The sequence below is a fragment of the Arachis hypogaea genome, chromosome 2 (genome assembly GCF_003086295.3).
Source record: "Arachis hypogaea cultivar Tifrunner chromosome 2, arahy.Tifrunner.gnm2.J5K5, whole genome shotgun sequence".
Lineage (NCBI taxonomy): Eukaryota > Viridiplantae > Streptophyta > Magnoliopsida > Fabales > Fabaceae > Arachis > Arachis hypogaea.
The window spans coordinates 87,497,308-87,518,467 of record NC_092037.1 but is presented as its reverse complement, the minus strand read 5'-3'; the positions used below and the strand labels follow the sequence as shown (position 1 = coordinate 87,518,467).

The 21,160-nt window shown below is 28.3% G+C and overlaps 1 protein-coding gene across 1 annotated transcript; it reads right to left on the bottom strand.

Moving 5' to 3' along the window:
- Positions 1–2,501: 2,501 nt before the first annotated feature.
- LOC112719835 (probable sugar phosphate/phosphate translocator At3g11320) lies at positions 2,502–9,131 on the bottom strand. The gene is made up of 4 exons (XM_025770555.3): positions 8,567–9,131; positions 3,767–3,870; positions 3,412–3,640; positions 2,502–2,823 (listed from the first exon to the last, which is right to left on the bottom strand). Exons 1-4 carry the CDS (start codon positions 9,011–9,013, stop codon positions 2,677–2,679), a joined length of 927 nt encoding a protein of 308 aa, XP_025626340.1. The 5' UTR covers positions 9,014–9,131; the 3' UTR covers positions 2,502–2,676.
- Positions 9,132–21,160: the final 12,029 nt, after the last annotated feature.

Here is a 21,160-nt window from a genome sequence, read left to right as displayed (position 1 = left end):
CTTCCGTCAGAGGAGAATAATAAACTTCCATACTTCTATTATATTATGGTAATAATTTGACCTGTTATTTTTTAATGCATATAATAATAATAATAATAATAATAATAATAATAAACAAGTATGTCACAGTAAAAAAAGAAGCACGTCACCAAATAATTTATCATCCGAATTATATATGAATCAAATTGATAATATGAGGGCTAACACTACAAAAATCGATAACAAGGTTAGGGAATTACAAAACCTTTCTTAGGCTCACAGAAAAAACGTTTATATTTGTGTGATATATAAAACAGTTATCATATTATTATTATTACATTTTATATATATATATATATATATATATATATATATATATATATATATATATATATATATATATAAGCAAAAAAGTCCAACTGTTTTAAAGTAAAATTTTCTTTTAATATTTGATTAGATATTTTTGTATTTAGTATTTTTTTGGCACTTCTTCTTAGTTAAAAACATAATCATTATAATCTTTTAGTTATTATTATTAGGGGTGTTTACATATTGGATATGGCTGAAATTTCGATCCAATCCGAACTAAACTTATTAGATCAAATTCAATATTCGCACTTTTTATATTTGGATCAGATATCAAATATATTCATAAAATAAAAAATATTAAAAAAATTTATTTTTATAAAAGTCAATAATTTTTTTGTTTACTTTTTCAAACATATTTACTTCTATCTGATTAGAGTGTGGATCTGATTTGACCCAATCTGATCATCTTATAGATCAGATCATATCCACAAATTACAGATCAGATACGGATAAATATTGTGGATTTATGGATATGATCTAATTTGTAACACCCCTAACTACTACTATAGGTTCATTGTTGCAAAGGAATATTTTTTTTTATTATAAACCATTATTAGATTTTAATTACCATTAAAACAACTTAATTGTCAACAAAGAGATAATACTTATTGGTCTCTGAAATTATGTTCATATTTTAATATAATTTCAAAAATTTCGATTTACTCAATTTAGTCTCCCAACTTAATAATTATGACTCACATTGGTTTTTTTGTCATAGTCTCACAAAATCATTAATGATATGCTGAGATGGACTAACGACTGCTATATTATACATTCTAGCGACTATTTGATGTGACAATTGAAATTTGTTTTACCTTAATTTTTTTTCAACTAAGCACTTAAAACCCTAATACGAGTCACGGATACCTAAGTTAAAAAATTAAACTAAGTAAATTAAAACTTTAAAATTCAGATTAAAGCTCGAATATAACTTCAAAACAGAACTTTAACTTATGTAGTGATCAATTTAAATGAGAATAAAATAAATCAAAATTCAACATAATTTTTATCAATGTTTTCAAATTTAAAATTTCTATACCAAAATTAACTAGAATTTTTCTTTAAATTAAAAATTTAATGAAATAGTAATAATTAATTATTTTTATGTCTCAAAAAAACTGTATATGAGAAAAAATAATTAATTTGTCTATTTTAATAAATAGTTATTTTACTAAAATAAAAGAAACTATTTTTTTACAATTTTTTAAAAACTAATTAATATTATATATATTTTGTTACACTACATTTAGTTATAAAAATTTTATTTATTTCTAATGCTTATATTAAAAATGAAAAGAAAATTTAAATTAGTGAATTTTAATCTATAATATAATAATAATAATATAGTAATTATTTTATATATTGTACGAATATAAATTAATTATTTTTTTATTTGTAAAAAATTTAAGAGGCTTGAGCTTGTTATATATATATATATATATATATATATATATATATATATATATATATATATATATATATATATATATATATTGATGAATGTGATATATTTTTTATATAAATAATTTTAAAAAATCTAATAGTTAATCTATTACTTTTTTGGTTTTAGTTTAAATTAAATGTTTTTTATTATTTTTGGAAAGAAATTCTTTTGATTAATTTAATAATATGTGATGAGAAATATCGAATAAATTATAGAGAAACCAATTAAAACACAATATGAAAACATCTTTAGCAAAAGATGAAATAAACGTCTTTATCTGAATAGCCACCGCCCACCGTATTATAAACGAGTTTAAAACCAATTTTTTATATGACAAAACAGTTTAGTTCAATTTCTAAATCATTTAAAATAGCTTAGTACAATTTCAATTCAATTTAAAAAAAAACTGAACCATATATACCCCTGATTTCCAACCAAAAAAAATTCACATAATATACTCAAATAAAGGCTTCTCTGATCTCTCAAACACTAAATTATTGATGGCTTGATGCCATGGTATGAAGACATCAAATAGGGATTTACATTTTCTTAATTAGTTCGATACATACTATATAGTCTTGCAAAATCAATAAATTTAATAATGTCACAAAACTACAATAATATCCAAACTCCAAAGGGTTTCATCGTATTATTTTATGCCTAACTGTACTCCAATGCTTGCTAAGTATGAACGGTGAAATGAAAAGGCTTAGAAACGAAGTTTCAATTTCTTAAGTAAATAAAATCACACGTTGTTATGCCACTAGCTAATGCACAAAGTTGATGGCCCTCACTCCTGCTTGTGGTTGGTTAATCTTGGTAATTAATTTTAATTTGTAGTCTTTTATTTTCAACTATACCTTCCTTTTTTTTAATTTTTTTAACTAACTATATCTCTTTTTGGCTTCAGTGTATAAGATAACTCCAAGAACAGTGAAGGCATAACCACACATTCCTATCATGGAAATTGGATTCTTGAAAATCAAAATTGAGACCACCACTGCAACTGCCCCCTTTGCATTTCCTAAAACCTGCAAATATTTAACTAAATGTATTAGAATGAAAAACATTTTATTTTTAATCCATATATGTAATCGTAATTTATGTTCTACATGTACTTTATTGTTTTAAATTTTGTAGTCCTTACTTAAACACTTAAACTCTTTTCTCACTATTGAATCATATTGTATGTCTATCTAAAAATAAATTTAACACCATAAAAGTTTCTTCAACGTAATCCTAAATACTGTATGAAGTAGTAAATATAAATACTTTCAAAATCTTTAAAATTTTCAAAAACAAATTATTCTTTATTCATTTAGTAATTACAAGATTGTTTAAGCCGATTAGGTAATTTTTTTGGATGTATATTTAATTAACACGTACTTTAATGTTCAAATAGTATCATTTGTTGTATTATTAAGGTTCAATTTTGACTACATATTTAATTTCTATAGCGATTCATCAGAAAATTTACAATTAAGTAACATTATCGAGCTAACTTTAGAAGAATGCTCATCTTCAATTTTTCATAGAATTTAATCTATGAAATTGTTGAATTTATTTCCATATGCAATGCGCATGACAAAAAATTGGAAGAAGTCTTAGGACATATATACCTGAAGAGTCAATGCACTTGTGTGTTTTGTCACCAAAAAATTGGTTAGGTTGACAAAATATGCAAGAGAAGAACTGAAGAGCAGAAAACCTATAATTCTGATATCATTTCTTGCTACATCTATTGTGATTTGAATCACATTCTTCTCCATCAACAATGTTGCAGGAAGCAAGACCAACATTGCCATGGGTGCCATATAAAGCAGCAGGTTCATAGAGTTTAACTTTTCTCTGGAAAGTGCAAACTCTCAGTTAATTAAATATCTTTTGTTCATAGAGTTTAATTTTTTTTAAGTATGCCCTTGATTAATATATGTAAATAATGATTAAAGAGATCAGAGAGAAAATGAACCTTACCCCTCAGAGGACAACAAAAGATCTTGAAGGACCGATTTGAAAGCTCTCGAAAAGGTTGATGAAACGCATATTATAAATCCAAATAGATTGAAACTAGGTTCAGACTGCAGCAAAAACGTGTTAAACATGAGAGACAAGGAAAACACACACATACACACATATGTTTTGCATAAACAATTTGATGCTTGGAGAGAAAGGTATGTAGCCAAGGCAGGGATAGATGCTTTAATTTATTTTATTCAAATAACGTAGTTTTTCCTCTTATATTAACTAATCGTATTAAATTTGATTCTTTGCAATAAAAAAAGAAAGTTACTTTCAATAATCTATGTAGGCTCAAAGATACTATGCTTATTGCCTTCAATTTTCATGAATTATGCTGATAATAACCGATAAGCAAGATTTTTCCTAAGCCTAACAAACGGTCTTAGGCTCTTATTAGATGATGATCTGCCATAGCATATAATTGTTTAGAATCCCCATCTATCTACATATTATAGCCATGTCTTGGGTTATCTCTAAATGCTCTTAATTAGGGAATGTATAGTAAAGTACCATAATTTTTCCAGCATAGTAGGAATGTATCAATTTTGAAACAGGGTTTTTGCTTCGGCATGTAATTGAAGTCAAATTTGACCCCCCCCCCGCCCTTTTAATTTTGGACAAACAAACGCAATGCTTGAGGTACAAGAAATTAGTCCCACGAAGATGTTTATACTCCACTTGCATGTGCAATCTAATATATATATATATATATATATATATATATATATATATATATATATATATATATATTCTATACATACGGTTTTAGGGTTACCTAAAAAAAATTAAATACTCATGTAAAAATATTTTTATATAAAAATAATAGTTAAAATATTATACGTGTTAATCACTTTGGTAAGATATTGATGAGTTTGAAAAATTTTAAATTAATTTGATAATGATCAAACATTATTAAGATAATTAATTATAAAAGTATTAATATGAATTTTAGTTTATAATTGTTGATTAATAATTGTGGTATGTAGAATTTGTGGTTGGGCTGAAAATTGAAACAAGCCCAATATAATGATCAGCCTTGTGCAGAAAATGTCCTTAAAAATTATTGGCTGAATTATTATTGTGCTATTCAGGCCAGAAAATTGAGAAGCAGGCCCAATTGTTTTTTTTTTTTGTGAAAGACCAAAAGGTTTGGTCTGAATTGAAAAAAAAGAAGGATGGAACTTTGCATGCTTAGTTCGGTTACCTCATTCACTCCTTAGTTGGAATTCAAATTTAACTAATTTGGGTTGGTCGAGTGGTCAGCTCACTCGTCCGCTTAAGCAAGTGTTGGGGGTTCGAATCCCACCTTGTGCATGCAGCAACCCATTGGCTAATTAGTTCTTGGCTTGTTGGGCTGAGAGATACCGTGGGCAACCAGTTGGAATTCAAATTTAATTACAAAACATGAAAGAGGAAAGTGGGTTTTAATTGATTGTAATTGTTTTTAATTTCCTTTTTTATTTTCTTTGAAAGCATTCTCTTTCTTCTCTCTCTTCCCTTATCAGTTTCGGTCATGTCACAGAGAAGAAGAACAAACAAGCTATCAGAGATAAGGCACTATAGCAGTGAAACTACAAGCAAGAAAGAAGCCATTGTAATGATGGCGTTAGAAAAAAAGAAGTTCCACAATAGGGTGTGGCTGAGATCTTTGCCACTTATAGTAAGAAGTGGTGAGAAAGTCTCAAACTCTCCATACCAAAAAATGGAAGAAGATCCAACTCGATCAGAGGTTTGTAAGAAAAAATCATAAAGCAAAAAAGGCAGAGTATACAAAATTAAAAGAAAAACAACCATAGATGTCCTTAGAAGTCCTTTGTACATCTATGTTGTGTTTTATGATTCTGTGGGAATCTCCTTGCAAGTTAGGTTAACACTTAGCAGTTGAAAACTTGGTAGGTAACCAAGTCAAGTTCAGGATTGGGGATAGATTCTGGACTTGTCTCGGATAGGAAGGGTAGTTCCTAGGAAGAATTGGTGTCTGTAATTTGCTTGATTATAGTGAAATTCCATCATTGTTATGATGGAGACTGGATGTAGGCTGCACTGCACTTAGCAGCTGAACTAAGATATTTCTGGGTGTGATTTTCTCTCTCTGTTCTATTTAATCTCTGATTCTGTTTGTAGGAGACAAAATTAAAAAATATCTCTTCACTGGTTACGAGACAAAAAGAAAAAGTCTGTTGACTAGTGACGAAACAAAAAGCAGGAATATCTCCTAAAGCATTCTAAAAAACAACAAGTGTTACTAAACGAAAAAGATGTTAAGATTCAACTCTCTCTTCTCTTAGCTATTGATAACCATCAAATAGATTAAATTATTTAATAATTTTTAATTATTATTTTTATATAAATAATCATCTTCAAAAAATTGAAATCGTTTCCCTCTACTTTAGCTATATCGTACGCTTATTAAAAAGTTCTACAAACATATAATCTTTAAGAATATTTTAATTAATAATATTATAATTAGAATAACTACCATCATAGTTATCAAATCCAGCCTAATTTGGTTGGTCGGATCGAAATTCGGTCATCAATCTAAGTTAGGTTATCATTTAAATCGGTTAAACAATTAATTTGGTCAAACTTAATTAAATCCAATAAAATTTAGTCAAATTTGTTTAAAATAAGTTTAAAATTTAGTCAAATTTGTTCAAAATAAGTTTAAATAGTCATAGTTAAATTTTGTTAACTAAAAAAATATTTTTTTTATACATAACTTTTTTTATGAAATGTATTACATAAATAAAAGTAAATTATTTTATAAATTTAAAGAAAAAATGTTTTATTAATTATAATATATTTTTTATTTCCATGATTGTTATTTTTTTTATAAATACTTAAAAGATAATAAATATAAATTTATAAATATTTGAAGAGTATAATAAATATAATTAATTGATGAGTTATTAAAATTTAAAAATAATAATTAATTTAATATAAAATAAAAAAGATATTTATTATAGAAATAAAAAATAAAATAAATTTTATATAATTATTTAATTATGTTCGTATTAACTAGTTCAACATGTGATTCACTGTTTGAATTATAACCCAATGATTCGATGATCTAATTGATTTGATTACTGATTCGGTTATGATAACTATAATTACGATTTGGGAAGTGTTAGGTAAACAATGATTATCTTGAACAACATAAACAACTACCAATCAAATAAAAATACATTACACTTTTAAATTACTCACTTAAATCTTACTATTAAAATAACCATCCGTACACCTAGTAAAATAAATATCCGATATATCTATTGTTCACATTGTCTACCTATACTTTTTCTTATGATTTACCATACTCAATCAAGGATCACATAGTCCTTAACAAAACTTTAAGGTTGCCTTGGTTCTAAGGCTAGGACTTAAAATACTGAAAACAATACACAAAAGACAAAAATATAAAAATTAGTGTATGTTCTAGTATTTTGTTTGATGATAAACTAGAATAAATTATGAAAGTATAATTTATTATATTTGTTTATTCAAAAAATTTGGAATAAAAAATATAATTATAAAAAATTAATAAAGTTAATAAAAAATAAAATAAAATATAAGTTGTATCTTTTATTAGTGCTCTATGTTTTTTTTATCAGGATGAATACAAAATATATTAATTCAATATTTTTAGATATAATATCTTTATTTATATCTCATCTGTCAAACATGATTTTATATCTTTATCTTTATCTAAATATCTCGTATCTGTAAACAAATACAGCCTAAATGAACAAGCGGTATAACAAAGTTTTTTGAGACATTCCAATTTTCCCATCCAAAACAACTTGATTTTAAAAGATCGAATAGTCTCTATTTTCCAAAAAAAAAAATTTTGATGTCATTTTTTATTAAAAAGAGCAAATATATCTCAAAATAATTAAAAACTGCTTTATCATTTATTTTTTATCATTAAGAACCGCCACGTATTTTTGGTGAAAATGAAGAGTAGCCTAATTGAATATTACCTCGTATATAATTATACAAAATATTGACTCAATATTTTTTACTTGTCAAACGTGGGTTCCTGTCATTGTTAATTGAATATTCTTGTAACTTGTAAGACTCGTTATAAGCTATAACTTTAAGTTATAACTCATGTATATTATCAATCAATAATAGATATTCACGCTTAATCTTGCAGCCGGGTAAGGTAGATTTTTCAAATAATTCAGAGAATTGATCGAATTTGCAATTAATGGTACGGTTTCCTTTTTACATCGTCTAAAGTAATAAGAGTAACATTAGAGTATCATCAGAAGTTTTTTTTTTGTGTCTCGGGATATTTTTTTATTAGATAAGTTAAAAATTAATCTATTATATATCTAAATTTTTTTTTAAGGATCTGTTACAATGATATTTTCTGATTAGTTAGATTAAGAATTAATTTATTATATATCTGAATTCTTTTTAAAAATCTGTTACTAATAAATGAGTAGCTACATGTACAAGATAAAATTTGAATTCTTAACGTTTACTTAAAAAAAAAAAAGAAAAAATTCAGCACTCGACTAGTTTAATGTTTAAAAGTATGAATTAAAAATATATTGTTAAACAACTAAACAAAAAATATTAGTCACCAAAAAAAACTAAACAAAAAATATTGAATTAATGGCTAAAAATATTGGTTAAAACCAATAAATTCTACTCACTTGAATCAATTAATTCAACAACTAACCCCAAAGAAGAAAGATATTCATGAAGATGTGAATTATTGAAAAATAATGATATATTATTATTACATACCTCACTAGCTATGATGACACCAGCAACAACGGGCAAGAGTGTTGCATAGGTAAGCCAAGCCTCTCTTTTTCTGGTGACAAAATAAGCACAAACCGCAGTGAAGAAAGGTGTGGTGGCACCAATTGCTTGATTGAAAGACACGGGTATGTAATTCAGTGACACATTTCCACAAACAACTGAGAAGCAAAAGACAAGGCTCAGAACACAAATCTTCACCAACTGTTCCTTTGATTGTATGCTTTGAAAAGGGACAATGTCCATCACTTGAATACCAATGAAGCTGAAGATAGAACAACACATCATGTGGCACATGGTGAGAAACACTGGGAACTTGAACCCGTATTTTGTTAGAAGGTACTTGTTCATAAGGAGCACACCGATGTTTGAACTGTACCATGAAGTCACCACCATGATCGTTGACCATGGAATTGAGTCCATCATTATCATCAATATGATGATCTTAATCTAAAAAGAAAAAATGGGTTTGTGTTAAAATATGATTTTTATTCTCTCTTTTTTATTTTTTTTTTATGGAAAATTAAACCTCAGAGAAAGAGACAAAAAGAGAAACTTTGGAAAAAACACACACCTTAAGTTTAAGGATGATGTGTTAGAAAAGAGAGAAGAGAAAGTTCAATAATGTAGGAAGGTATAAATGTATAATTAAGCTTCATTCCAAATGCATGCTGATATATAAGGACAATTAACTTGTTTCTTTAGAACTAGGCTCCTATTTCGTTCTCAGAACATAATAATAAGATATTAAGAATAAAATATAAAAATAAAGACATAAAAATTAGTATTATTATATTTTATTTAATAATAAATTAAGATAAATTATAAAAATTTAATTTATTTTTATTTTTTATTTAAAAATTTAGAAAAAATATAATAATAAAAATTATAATTATAAAAATTAATAAAAAATAAAAAATAAATTTTGACTATTTTTTTGTCTACCTAACATTATTTAAATAAATACAGTTTAGATAATTGAAAAAAAATTGAAAATTCATTACTGGTTGATTTCGTTATACACTTTCAATTTTGAAAACTACTTGTGTTTTTAGAATTTATATGGTGATTTTATTTAAAAAAATATTAGAAAAGAGAGACGGAGTGAGAGAGAAACTTATTAGAATGCGTTTGATTTGTATTTTTAATTTTTTTATTTTTATTTTTAGTATTTTCTGTTTTTTTTAGATTTTGTGAAAAAAAATAAAAAACAATAAAAATAATAAAATTCTATTTTCTATTTTCATCTTTTATTTTCACTTTTTTTCAAAATTTAAAAAATAAAAAATACTAAAAATAAAAATAAAAAATAAAAATACAAACCAAATACACCTTTTGTTTAATAGTATTCTTTAGTCTCTACTCTCTACGCAAATTTCTGCTCTTTTTTACAATAAATGACTCATCTCACTTGATACTCCATAAATCACATGATTATTATTAATTGATAAGTCTTTTCTCACCTAGCATAACAACACAAAGAATGAAAATATAGGTTTGTTTTATTTAATTGATAGTCTTCAATAATTTCTGTGATTTTAATAAAATATCAACTAAGCAGGCTTTATTATATTTCTTTAGAAATTAGGTAACCAAAATATAAATATTAAATCTATTTAATAAAATGTATTATAATAGATAAGTAACTTATAGAATCAGGTAATCCATAGGATAAATTAAATAACTAATTTTATTTCAGTGTACAGTGTAAGTTCATAGTATACAATATATAACCTGTGAGAGGGTATGTTATAGCTCTAGGTGAATCATAATTCATAATATACCACAATTCCAACTAGAAGCTGACAAGTCATTAGTACTAAATAATATATAATTAATTGCCGTCCTTAATAAGTTAATAATAATACTAACAAGAACGATGGATTATTAAATTCGCATTGAAAAAATTGTAGTGATGATCGAGCCCAAACCAAGGCGCAATACAAGATAGTAGCAAAAAATAAATATGTAGCAGAAGCGTAAATGAGAAAACTCAACGAGGTTTGACTACTTAAAGCTTACATTTAGGCAAAAAGGTAATCCAAATTAAATATTAATCAAAAGATAGTACTAAAATAGTGATATTATCTGCATTTCTACTAATCTCAAATTCAAGTTTCAAATGCACATGAAAAGTATTTCGTAACAATTTGCTAGATTCAAACCATTCCACTACTACACACAATTCCTTATGCAAGATATTTTGCGATAGGTTTTAGGTTTGGGTTTCGATATATAGAACCCAAGCATTAGTATATACTATATAGTACTAACGTGCATTAACGTACCACGCACTTTGTCAAAAGAAGACGCCAATTTAATCTAATATCAATCATTTACCATGCCTTTCACTTGCCTAAATTTGTTAAAAATGTTTAATTTGTTGTAAAATAAAAGATATATAAAATAAAAATGTATAAATAGAAGACTCTATTATTAATATAATTAGCTCAATAATTTTTATATATATATAATAATATTATATGTTGTATTGTGTATATATATACAAAGATAAGAAAAAGTATTAAAAATAAAGAGAGAGAGAATTGCATTTGTTTATTGTTACTATCTCAATATAATAAAGATGGTTAATATTGCTATTAATATTATATGTAAAGAGTAATAGAAAATATAATTTAAAATACTTATAAAATAAAAGAAGAGAAAGAATTGTAGTAGAAATACAAGGAAAAGAGTATTTGATTGCAGCACAAAAGAGGATTGATTTATTTGTATGAAAAGGAAGGGAGAATAGTATTTTGTTCTGTTGTTATGTAACTTTCAGAGGCTTGGACCTCTATTTATAGATGTACATAGGATAGATTTTCAAATGCTTATTAAAAGCATTCTTCCTTGAGAATACTACACCGCCCTTCATAAATGGGCATCCACGTAACAAATCTTATCTCAATACTCCCCCTTGGATGTCCATTTAGGATTATTGCCTCGTTAAAACCTTACTAAAGAAAAACTCAGTGGGAAAAAAAAACCTTAGTGAAGGAAAAAGAGTACAATATCCTTTAGTGATGGGGACTGCCTCATTAAAAACCTTGTCAAGAAAAACCCAATGGGAACAAAACCTGACCAAGGGAAAAAGAGTACAGTCTCCCCCTCTTGCCGACATCATTTAATGTCTCGAAATCGGCGCATTCCAATCTCATGTACCAATCTTTCAAAGGAGGATTTTGGGAATGACTTTGTAAATAAATCTGCCAGATTGTCACTTGAACGGATCTGTTGGACATCAATTGTCCCTTGATTTTGAAGGTCATGAGTGAAGAAGAATTTGGGAGAAATATGCTTTGTTCTATCACCTTTGATGTATCCACCCTTAAGTTGAGCAATGCATGCTGTATTATCTTCAAACAGGACAGTTGGAGCTATCTTATGATCAATCAGTCCACATGATGATAGAATATATTGAATCAGGCTCCTCAGCCAAAAACACTCGCGACTAGCTTCATGAATCGCCAGTATTTCAGCATGATTAGAGGATGTTGCAGCAATCGTCTGTTTCGTGGACCTCCAAGATATAGCTGTACCACCATATGTGAACAGGTATCCTGTTTGAGATCTCCCTTTATGTGGATCAGACAAGTATCCGGCATCTGCATAGCCAACTAGTTGTGACTTGGATCCATAGGGATAAAATAATCCCATATCAACCGTTCCATGAAGATATCGAAAATTTTGTTTGATTCCACTCCAATGTCTTCTAGTTGGAGAGGAACTATATCTTGCTAGTAAATTCACAGCAAATGATATGTCAGGTCGCGTATTATTAGCAAGATACATTAGCGCTCCAATGGCACTAAGATATGGTACTTCAGGACCAAGGATATCTTCATTTTCTTCTTTAGGATGGAATTGATCATTTTTCACATCCAAAGATCTTACGATCATTGGTGTACTTAATGGATGTGACTTATCCATATAAAATCTTTTCAAGATCTTTTCTGTGTATGTTGTTTGATGAATAAAGATCCCACTCTTTATATGCTCGATCTGCAGGCCGAGACAAAACTTAGTCTTTCCAAGATCTTTCATCTCAAACTCTTCTTTTAGAGTTTTTATAATTGTTGGAATCTCTTCAGGAGTCCCAATGATATTTAAATCATCAACGTACACAGCAATTATAACGAATCCAGATGCAGGTTTCTTTATGAAAACACATGGGCAGATATCATCATTCTTGAATCCGTTTTTGGCCAGATACTCAGTAAGACGATTATACCACATTCGTCCAAATTGCTTTAGACCATATAAAGATCTTTGCAATTTGACTGAGTATAACCCTTGCGAATATTCATTGGATGGTTTAGATATCTTTAGTCCTTTAGGGACTTTCATATAGATATCCCGATCTAATGAACCGTACAAATAGGCTGTTACCACATCCATTAAATGCATATGCAGTTTATGATATGCAGATAAACTGACCAAATAACGCAATGTTATCGCATCCACTACAGGGGAATACGTTTCTTCATAATCTATACCAGGCCTTTGTGAAAAACCTTGTGCCACAAGTCGGGCTTTATAGCGCACAACTTCATTTTTCTCATTTCGTTTTCTCACAAATACCCACTTATATCCAACAGGTTTTACATCTTCAGGTGTACGGACTACCGGTCCAAAGACTTCACGTTTTGCAAGTGAGTCTAATTCAGCCTTCATGGCTGCTTCCCATTTTGGCCAATCATTTCTTTGTCGACATTCTTCAACTGATCTTGGCTCAAGATCCTTACTTTCATGCATGATATCTAATCCCACATTATATGCAAATATTTCATTGACAATTGTCTTATTTCGGTCCCATTTCTCTCCTATAAAGACATAATTTATCGAGATCTCGTCATTTTCACAATTTTCAGGTACCTGAACGTCTTCTGGCATTATATCAGAATTTTGGACAACTGCAGGTGTCTCTACTATGTCTTTTTCAACAGGAATATTATTTACCTCTTTTCTCTTTCGAGGATTTTTATCTTTGGAACCGACAGGCCTGCCACGCTTCTGGCGTGTATTTGCTTTCGTGGCTATTTGTCCTGCTGGGACATCAATTCGAATTGGGGCATTTTCCGCCCTGCCACGCTTCTGGCGTGAATTTGCTTCAGTGGCTACTTGTCCTACTGGGACATCAATTCGAATTGGGGCATTTTCCGCTGGTATATAAGATTTGGTTATCCTCTTTGTATCGGAAAATGCATCAGGCAATTCATTTGCTATTCTTTGCAAATGTATAATCTTTTGAACTTCCAGTTCACATTACCCTGATCGAGGATCTAAATGCATCAATGATGATGCATTCCAGTTAAGTTCCTTTTCAGGAAACTTATTCTCTCCCCCTAATGTTGAAAATTTTGATTCATCAAAATGACAATCCGTAAACCGGGCTTTAAACACATCACCAGTTTGTATCTCAAGATACCTCACTATAGAGGGAGAATCATATCCAACATATATCCCCAATTTTCTTTGGGGTCCCATTTTGGTGCGATTAGGTGGTGCAATGGGAACATATATCGCACACCCAAATATTCTTAAATGGAAAACATTTGGCTGCTGGCCAAAAGCTAATTGCATAGGAGAGAACTGATGGTAACTCGTTGGCCTCAAACGAATAAGTGCTGCGGCATGTAAAACTGCATGCCCCCAAATCGAGGTTGGGAGATTAGTTCTCATAAGTAAGGGTCTAGCAATTAATTGGAGGCGTTTAATAAGTGATTCTGCTAACCCATTTTGTGTGTGAACATAAGCTACTGGATGTTCAACACTTATTCCGTTAGCCATACAATAAGCATCAAAAGCTTGGGAAGTAAATTCACCAGCATTATCAAGACGAATTGCTTTAATTGGGTTTTCTGGAAATTGTGCTTTTAATCGAATAATTTGAGCCAGTAATCTCGCAAACGCCAGGTTGCGAGAAGATAATAAGCACACATGTGACCATCTTGAAGATGCATCTATGAGGACCATAAAATATCTAAAAGATCCATATGGTGGATGAATAGGCCCACATATATCACCTTGAATCCTTTCTAGGAATTCAGGAGACTCAAATCCAATCTTTACTGGTGATGGCCTTAAAATTAACTTCCTTTGAGAACATGCAGCACAACAAAATTCACTAGTTTTAAGAATCTTCTGGTCCTTTAGTGAATGTCCATGAGAGTTTTCAATAATTCTTCTCATCATGGTTGTTCCCGGATGACCCAAACGGTCGTGCCAAGTTATGAATTCATTTGGGCTAGTAAACTTCTGGTTTACAGTGGCATGTGATTCAATTGCACTAATCTTGGTATAATACAACCCAGATGAAAGTGAGGGTAATTTTTCTAATATAACTTTCTTATTTGAATCATGAGTTGTGATACATAAGAACTCATGATTTCCCTCGTTCATAGTCTCAATATGATATCCATTTCGGCGAATATCTTTAAAGCTCAACAAGTTTCTACGAGACTTGGTAGACAATAGTGCATTATTTATTATGAATTTTGTTCCTCCAGGAAACAAAATTATAGCTCTTCCGGAGCCTTCAATCACATTGCCTGAGCCAATAATAGTATTAACACATTCTTCTTTTGGCACCAGATGGGTAAAATATATATCACTTTTGAGAATTGTGTGCGAACTTGCACTATCCGCAAGGCATACATCTTCATTACATATCCTTGCCATTCTCTTCAAAAACAAATAATAAAATGAGTAGTATGCACAGTTAAATTGAATACTTAATCAGAATTATTTTTCTAAGAAACACTGTACATAAAATAATGTCATATACTGAAATTTTATTTTAAAATTTGACACATTTAATAATTTCAAAATTCATATTAATATTTCATTATTTATGTACATCACATTTGAAACTTAAATACATAGAAAATAAAACTTAACAATAAGTTCTTTACATTATTTATTTACATATATACTTCACAATCCCACATGTTAAACTATTCCATCATTGATCAAATGACCAATATTTCCTTCAGGGTCCTCAAAGAAATCAGATACATCATAATGAGTGGTGGAGTTCTCAGCATCATTTGAAACAAAATTTGTTTCCTTTCTTTTGTCGTTCTTTTTCAAAGATGCCTGGTAAAGATCGACTAGGTGCCTTGGGGTACGATAGGTACGTGACCAATGGCCCTTTCCACCACAGCGGAAACACTTCTCCTCGGTTGATTTATTCTGCCCGATATTCCTTTCTTTATCCCACTTCTGGTGAGATCCTCTCTTTTGAACATAATTCTTTTTCCTTCCATAATTTTTCTTGTTATTAAAAGCTTGCCATTTACCTCTTCTGGGATAATTTGCCACATTTACTTCAGGAAATGGGGCGGCGCCAGCTGGGCGCGCTTCATGATTTTTCAATAACAACTCATTGTTGCGTTCAGCAACAAGAAGGCAAGAAATTAACTCAGAATATTTTTTAAACCCTTTCTCTCGATACTGCTGCTGCAGGAGCACATTCGAGGCATGGAAGGTTGAGAAAATTTTCTCCAACATATCATGATCAGTTATTTTTCCCCACACAATTTCATTCGTGAGGTGATCCGAAACATTGCAGAATTATATTCATTTATAGATTTAAAATCTTGTAAACGCAAATGCGTCCATTCATATCGGGTTTGAGGAAGTATTACCGTTTTCTGATGATTATACCTTTCTTCAAGGTCTTTCCAAAGATCTGCTGGATCTTTTAATGTAAGATATTCATTTTTCAATCCTTCGTCAAGATGACGACGAAGAAAAATCATGGTTTTAGCTTTATCCTTCTGGGATGCATTATTTTCAGCCTTAATGGTATCTCCAAGATCCATTGAATCAAGATGGATTTCAGCATCTAGTATCCATGATAAATAATTATTTCCAGATATATCAAGAGCATTAAATTAAAGATGAGAGAGCTTCGACATAATGAAAATTTGTTACCTGAGTCTTCCTAAAAATTTGATCAGAGTCTCGTGCTGATAACGTGTTGTAAAATAAAAGATATATAAAATAAAAATGTATAAATAGAAGACTCTATTATTAATATAATTAGCTCAATAATTTTTATATATATATATATAATAATATTATATGTTGTATTGTGTATATATATACAAAGATAAGAAAAAGTATTAAAAATAAAGAGAGAGAGAATTGCATTTGTTTATTGTTACTATCTCAATATAATAAAGATGGTTAATATTGCTATTAATATTATATGTAAAGAGTAATAGAAAATAGAATTTAAAATAGTTATAAAATAAAAGAAGAGAAAGAATTGTAGTAGAAATACAAGGAAAAGAGTATTTGATTGCAGCATAAAAGAGGATTGATTTATTTGTATGAAAAGGAAGGGAGAATAGTATTTTGTTCCGTTGTTATGTAACTTTCAGAGGCTTGGACTTCTATTTATAGATGTACATAGGATAGATTTTCAAATGCTTATTAAAAGCATTCTTCCTTGAGAATACTACACCGCCCTTCATAAATGGGCATCCACGTAACAAATCTTATCTCAATATAATTTTATTTTTAAAAAATTTTATTTGTATCAAATATATTTCTAGTAATTAAATTGTCAATAAATTTAATACCAAATCAACAATAATACTTAACAACTAAGCTAACTTTATTATCCAAAATCGTAAGAGCTAAATACTTTAGCAATGGTAATGCTATAACGACAGAAATTGGAATCTTATCTTCTTGGGAATAGAGAAGCATACTGAAAGATCGAAAGATTGTTAAAAAAGATCTTAATTGGGTTGTGGGTACTGGTGAGAATATCCGAACCTTTGAGAATCCTTGGCTGCCTCCTCCATATCCTTTAATGATTTCTGACATGCCAAATAAACAGGCTATTTCTGAGTTGGTTCCAAGAGTTAAAGATCTAATTACTGAAGATAGGAATTGGAATCAGAATCTCATTCAACAATTATTTTCCCAAAACATTGCAAACAGGATTTTGTCAGTTAAAATTCAGCAGAGTAGGGACAAATTGCAATAGGATTTGAACAAATCCAAGCAATATGATACAGCTTCAGTTCCAGAATTGGCTATTTATTTTACCATCTGCCTCTGGAGCTTTGCCCTAATTATATGCAGCAGAAAAAACCGTGGATTGATCTATGGAAGTTGAACTTACCTCACAAAATTAAGCTATTTATCTGGAAAGCTCTCCATGGCCAACTTCCGGTGCTTCCTCAGATTCATCACCGCATCCCATCTATATCACCAATATGCCCCTATTATCATGAAGCAACGGAAACAGTCACTTATTGTTTGATCGATTGCTCTAGAATTAAAGACGTATGGTTTCAGAGTTATCTTCGTGACTGTCTTTCCCCTCAGAGTTCTAACGACTTTTGGACATGGTGAACTGCATCAACAGAGATATTTAACCCGTTGAAGAATGCTGACCGTAATTCTCAATTGATTGCCAGCATTTGCTGGAACTGCTGGAAAACTCGCAACCAGTCGATTTTTGAAGGTTCTACTTCTATGTCGTCTGCCATTCTAACAAACTTTGTCAAGTTGTTGCGTAAAATCCAAAGAACTCCCAATTTAGGTCATCATCTCCATGAGGCAAGCTTTTAGTTGCATTCAATTTGATTTATTATTCTTTTTTCTTTAAAATTTTTCTACTTTTTTCGACCACGCACCGTTGGATGAATACCTTCAGTGTAGTGTTTTTGGAAAATTCCCATCTTTTATTATGCTGTCCTGCTTTTAAACATCTTTGTATTTTATTTTTCAATAATTAATAAAATATAACCTACTATTTTTGAAAAAATTGAGCTAACCTTGTGAAATTATCGTTAAATTGATTTTAATTTTTTTTAAATTAACTATTAGTAGTATATTTTATATAAATAAAATTTTTTTATAACAATATTAAAATAAAATGAAGTTTTTTTTTTTATTTTAACAAATTTCAAAAACAAAAAGTATATTCTACCTTATACATATTATTAGCTAGACTATACAAATTGGACTTAATTAGTCTAAATTCTCTTAATTAGCTTCGAAAACAAGCGTAATCAATTTTGTTCCTTTGCTATCAATGAAAGCCTTCAAAAGTCAACCTATTATATATGCAAATCTCCACCTTAATTTAATTTTTTATTAGGTCTTATATATAATTGACAAAAGTTTGATGAGGACTAATAATTTTATTTTTTATTGGTAAGTATTTTTAGTTAGTAGTCTAATAATTTAGTTCAATAACTCAATATCATGTTTTTAGTTGATATTTTAAATATGGGAAAGTGTAGAGCAGCATGTAGCCAGCAGAAAAATGTGAACTATTGGATGAAATCTCACACCAATCTCACACCATCAAATCATCATTAATTGCTAGTTAATGATCCCTAGCATTGCTCTTTAAATATTGTTAATTTATCGATAATAAAAAATAATAAATTTTAATTTTTGTAATATTTCTTTTTATAATTTTCATAGTCGCCCTTTTTCAAACGCGCCAGGACAAACTAAAAACAGCATCCTTTAAGGAAACATATGCATTATAGCTCCACACAGAAACAAAAAAGGCTTTAGCTTTATGAATAGTTTGAAGATCACATTTTATCGACAAAAGAGAATATATTACTATTTTTCATTTTTAACATATAAAACTATATAGATATTTTAAAACAACTGCCTTAATTAGTGTTTTTAAAATCTAAAAATATAAATACATAAACTTTTAAAATACCAAATAAAAAATATTAACTTATACGTTCAACAAATACAAACACATTTTCAATAAATATTACTAAACTCACCCTTGGAATAAAAAATGGTTTTGCACTCAGGGACACATATGTTTGGGAAACAACTGGCTATTGATGTGTGCTGATAACATACACCTCAGCATCATTCTACAAGCAGGGCTCCCAATAGTTAGTAGTACTAATCGGTTAATCCTATTCACAAATAACCAATTCAACCTTTTTTAAGTTTGATACTAGGTTTATAGTAGTATTTTTTAATAATATATAAAACTTAATGAACTTAGTATTATATGGAGATCACAAATTTAATTTTTTTTATTTATAAAGTATAATTTTTTTTTATTTTTAAAATATAAAATCAACTCTTCAATTTGTAATCTTAATTCTTATGTAAATCTAACCTTTTGATTTGTACATGTTTTAATATTAAAATTTTTTTAAATATATAAATCGAATTCTCTAATTTATAATTTCCTTCGTACTAAATTAAAACATACTACTTTTTATAATGGAAAATAATACAACAATTATTTTTATATAAAAAAAATCAACTCCAATTCAATTCAATATATTTGTGGATAGAATTGACAGTTCAATTTAATTTACAGCAAGATTAAAATCAAAATAGAATAGACTAAAAATAAATTAGATACGAATTTAGGATAAATTCTATATAATTTATCCATATTTTTAATATATTATAATATATAATTAAAATTTATTATATATATAAAATAAATTAATTGAGAACTAAATTTATTTTTTAAATTTTATATAATTACTAAATCAATCATTTTAATTAGGACGAGTTATCTAAATAAAATGAATGAATTTTAAAATTATTCAATTACAACTTTCTCTGAAGTATTACGCGTTTAAACTTTTTCATATATCTATGTAAACTGTTATAAGATGTAGCGGTTTCCAAACGCGGTTTAGACTTTAGATAGAACTAATACTAAATTAATACTAATAGAATATTAGTAAAATAAAAATGAAACTGTCTTTTTTATATACTTTTTCCGATTCTGTTTTTATTGTGCACTTTACGCGGTTGATCTGATCGTATAAATATCCCTCTAACATAACGTAGGTTCTTCTGGCGAAAGGTTAGAAATGTTTTTTAATAGAACAGCTTTTTAGAAGAAGAAGCGATCACAATTTCTTGGCATTTTTTGTGTGTTTGAATTTTTCGTCATCAAAGTATTTGAACAATAGGTCTAGCGGTTTTTAAAGGAGTTATTTATGTATAAACTATTGGAGAGAACAGCGATTTATGTTAATATGTTGCTCTTAACTATAATTTTTTACTATCTATGATTCTAATATACTAAATAAAAAGATTAAATTAAATAAAAAAAATATTAAAAAAACTAAACAATACTAAAAGTACTAAAGAGTACTAAAAATATTAAAAAATATTAAAATTTATTTTAAAAAATCATTTAAAACTTTTTTATTTTATTATTAATTATTAAATTTTCTTTCTCATCTTCAATCTCATAAATAATAATGAAAAAACTAAAAACACATTAAGAAGGTTAAAAGAAATATAAATAAGATAATATATTTATTTATTTAAACTAAAAATATTAAAATCATCTCTAATTAATAATTATACATACACTTTACTATAAAATGAACAATTGAAGGTGGAATAACGATTTTTATTACTTGAATTCGAGTTCATATTCATTTATTTTTATTTAGAGTAGTAGGTCTGTTATAAAAAAAAATTTAATAAAATAACCTAATTTTAATTCATATTTCAAATTAATATTTTTTTTGACACCAAAAAAATGTTTCAAATTAATATAGTTAAGTTGGTTTAATTGTTAGCTCATTA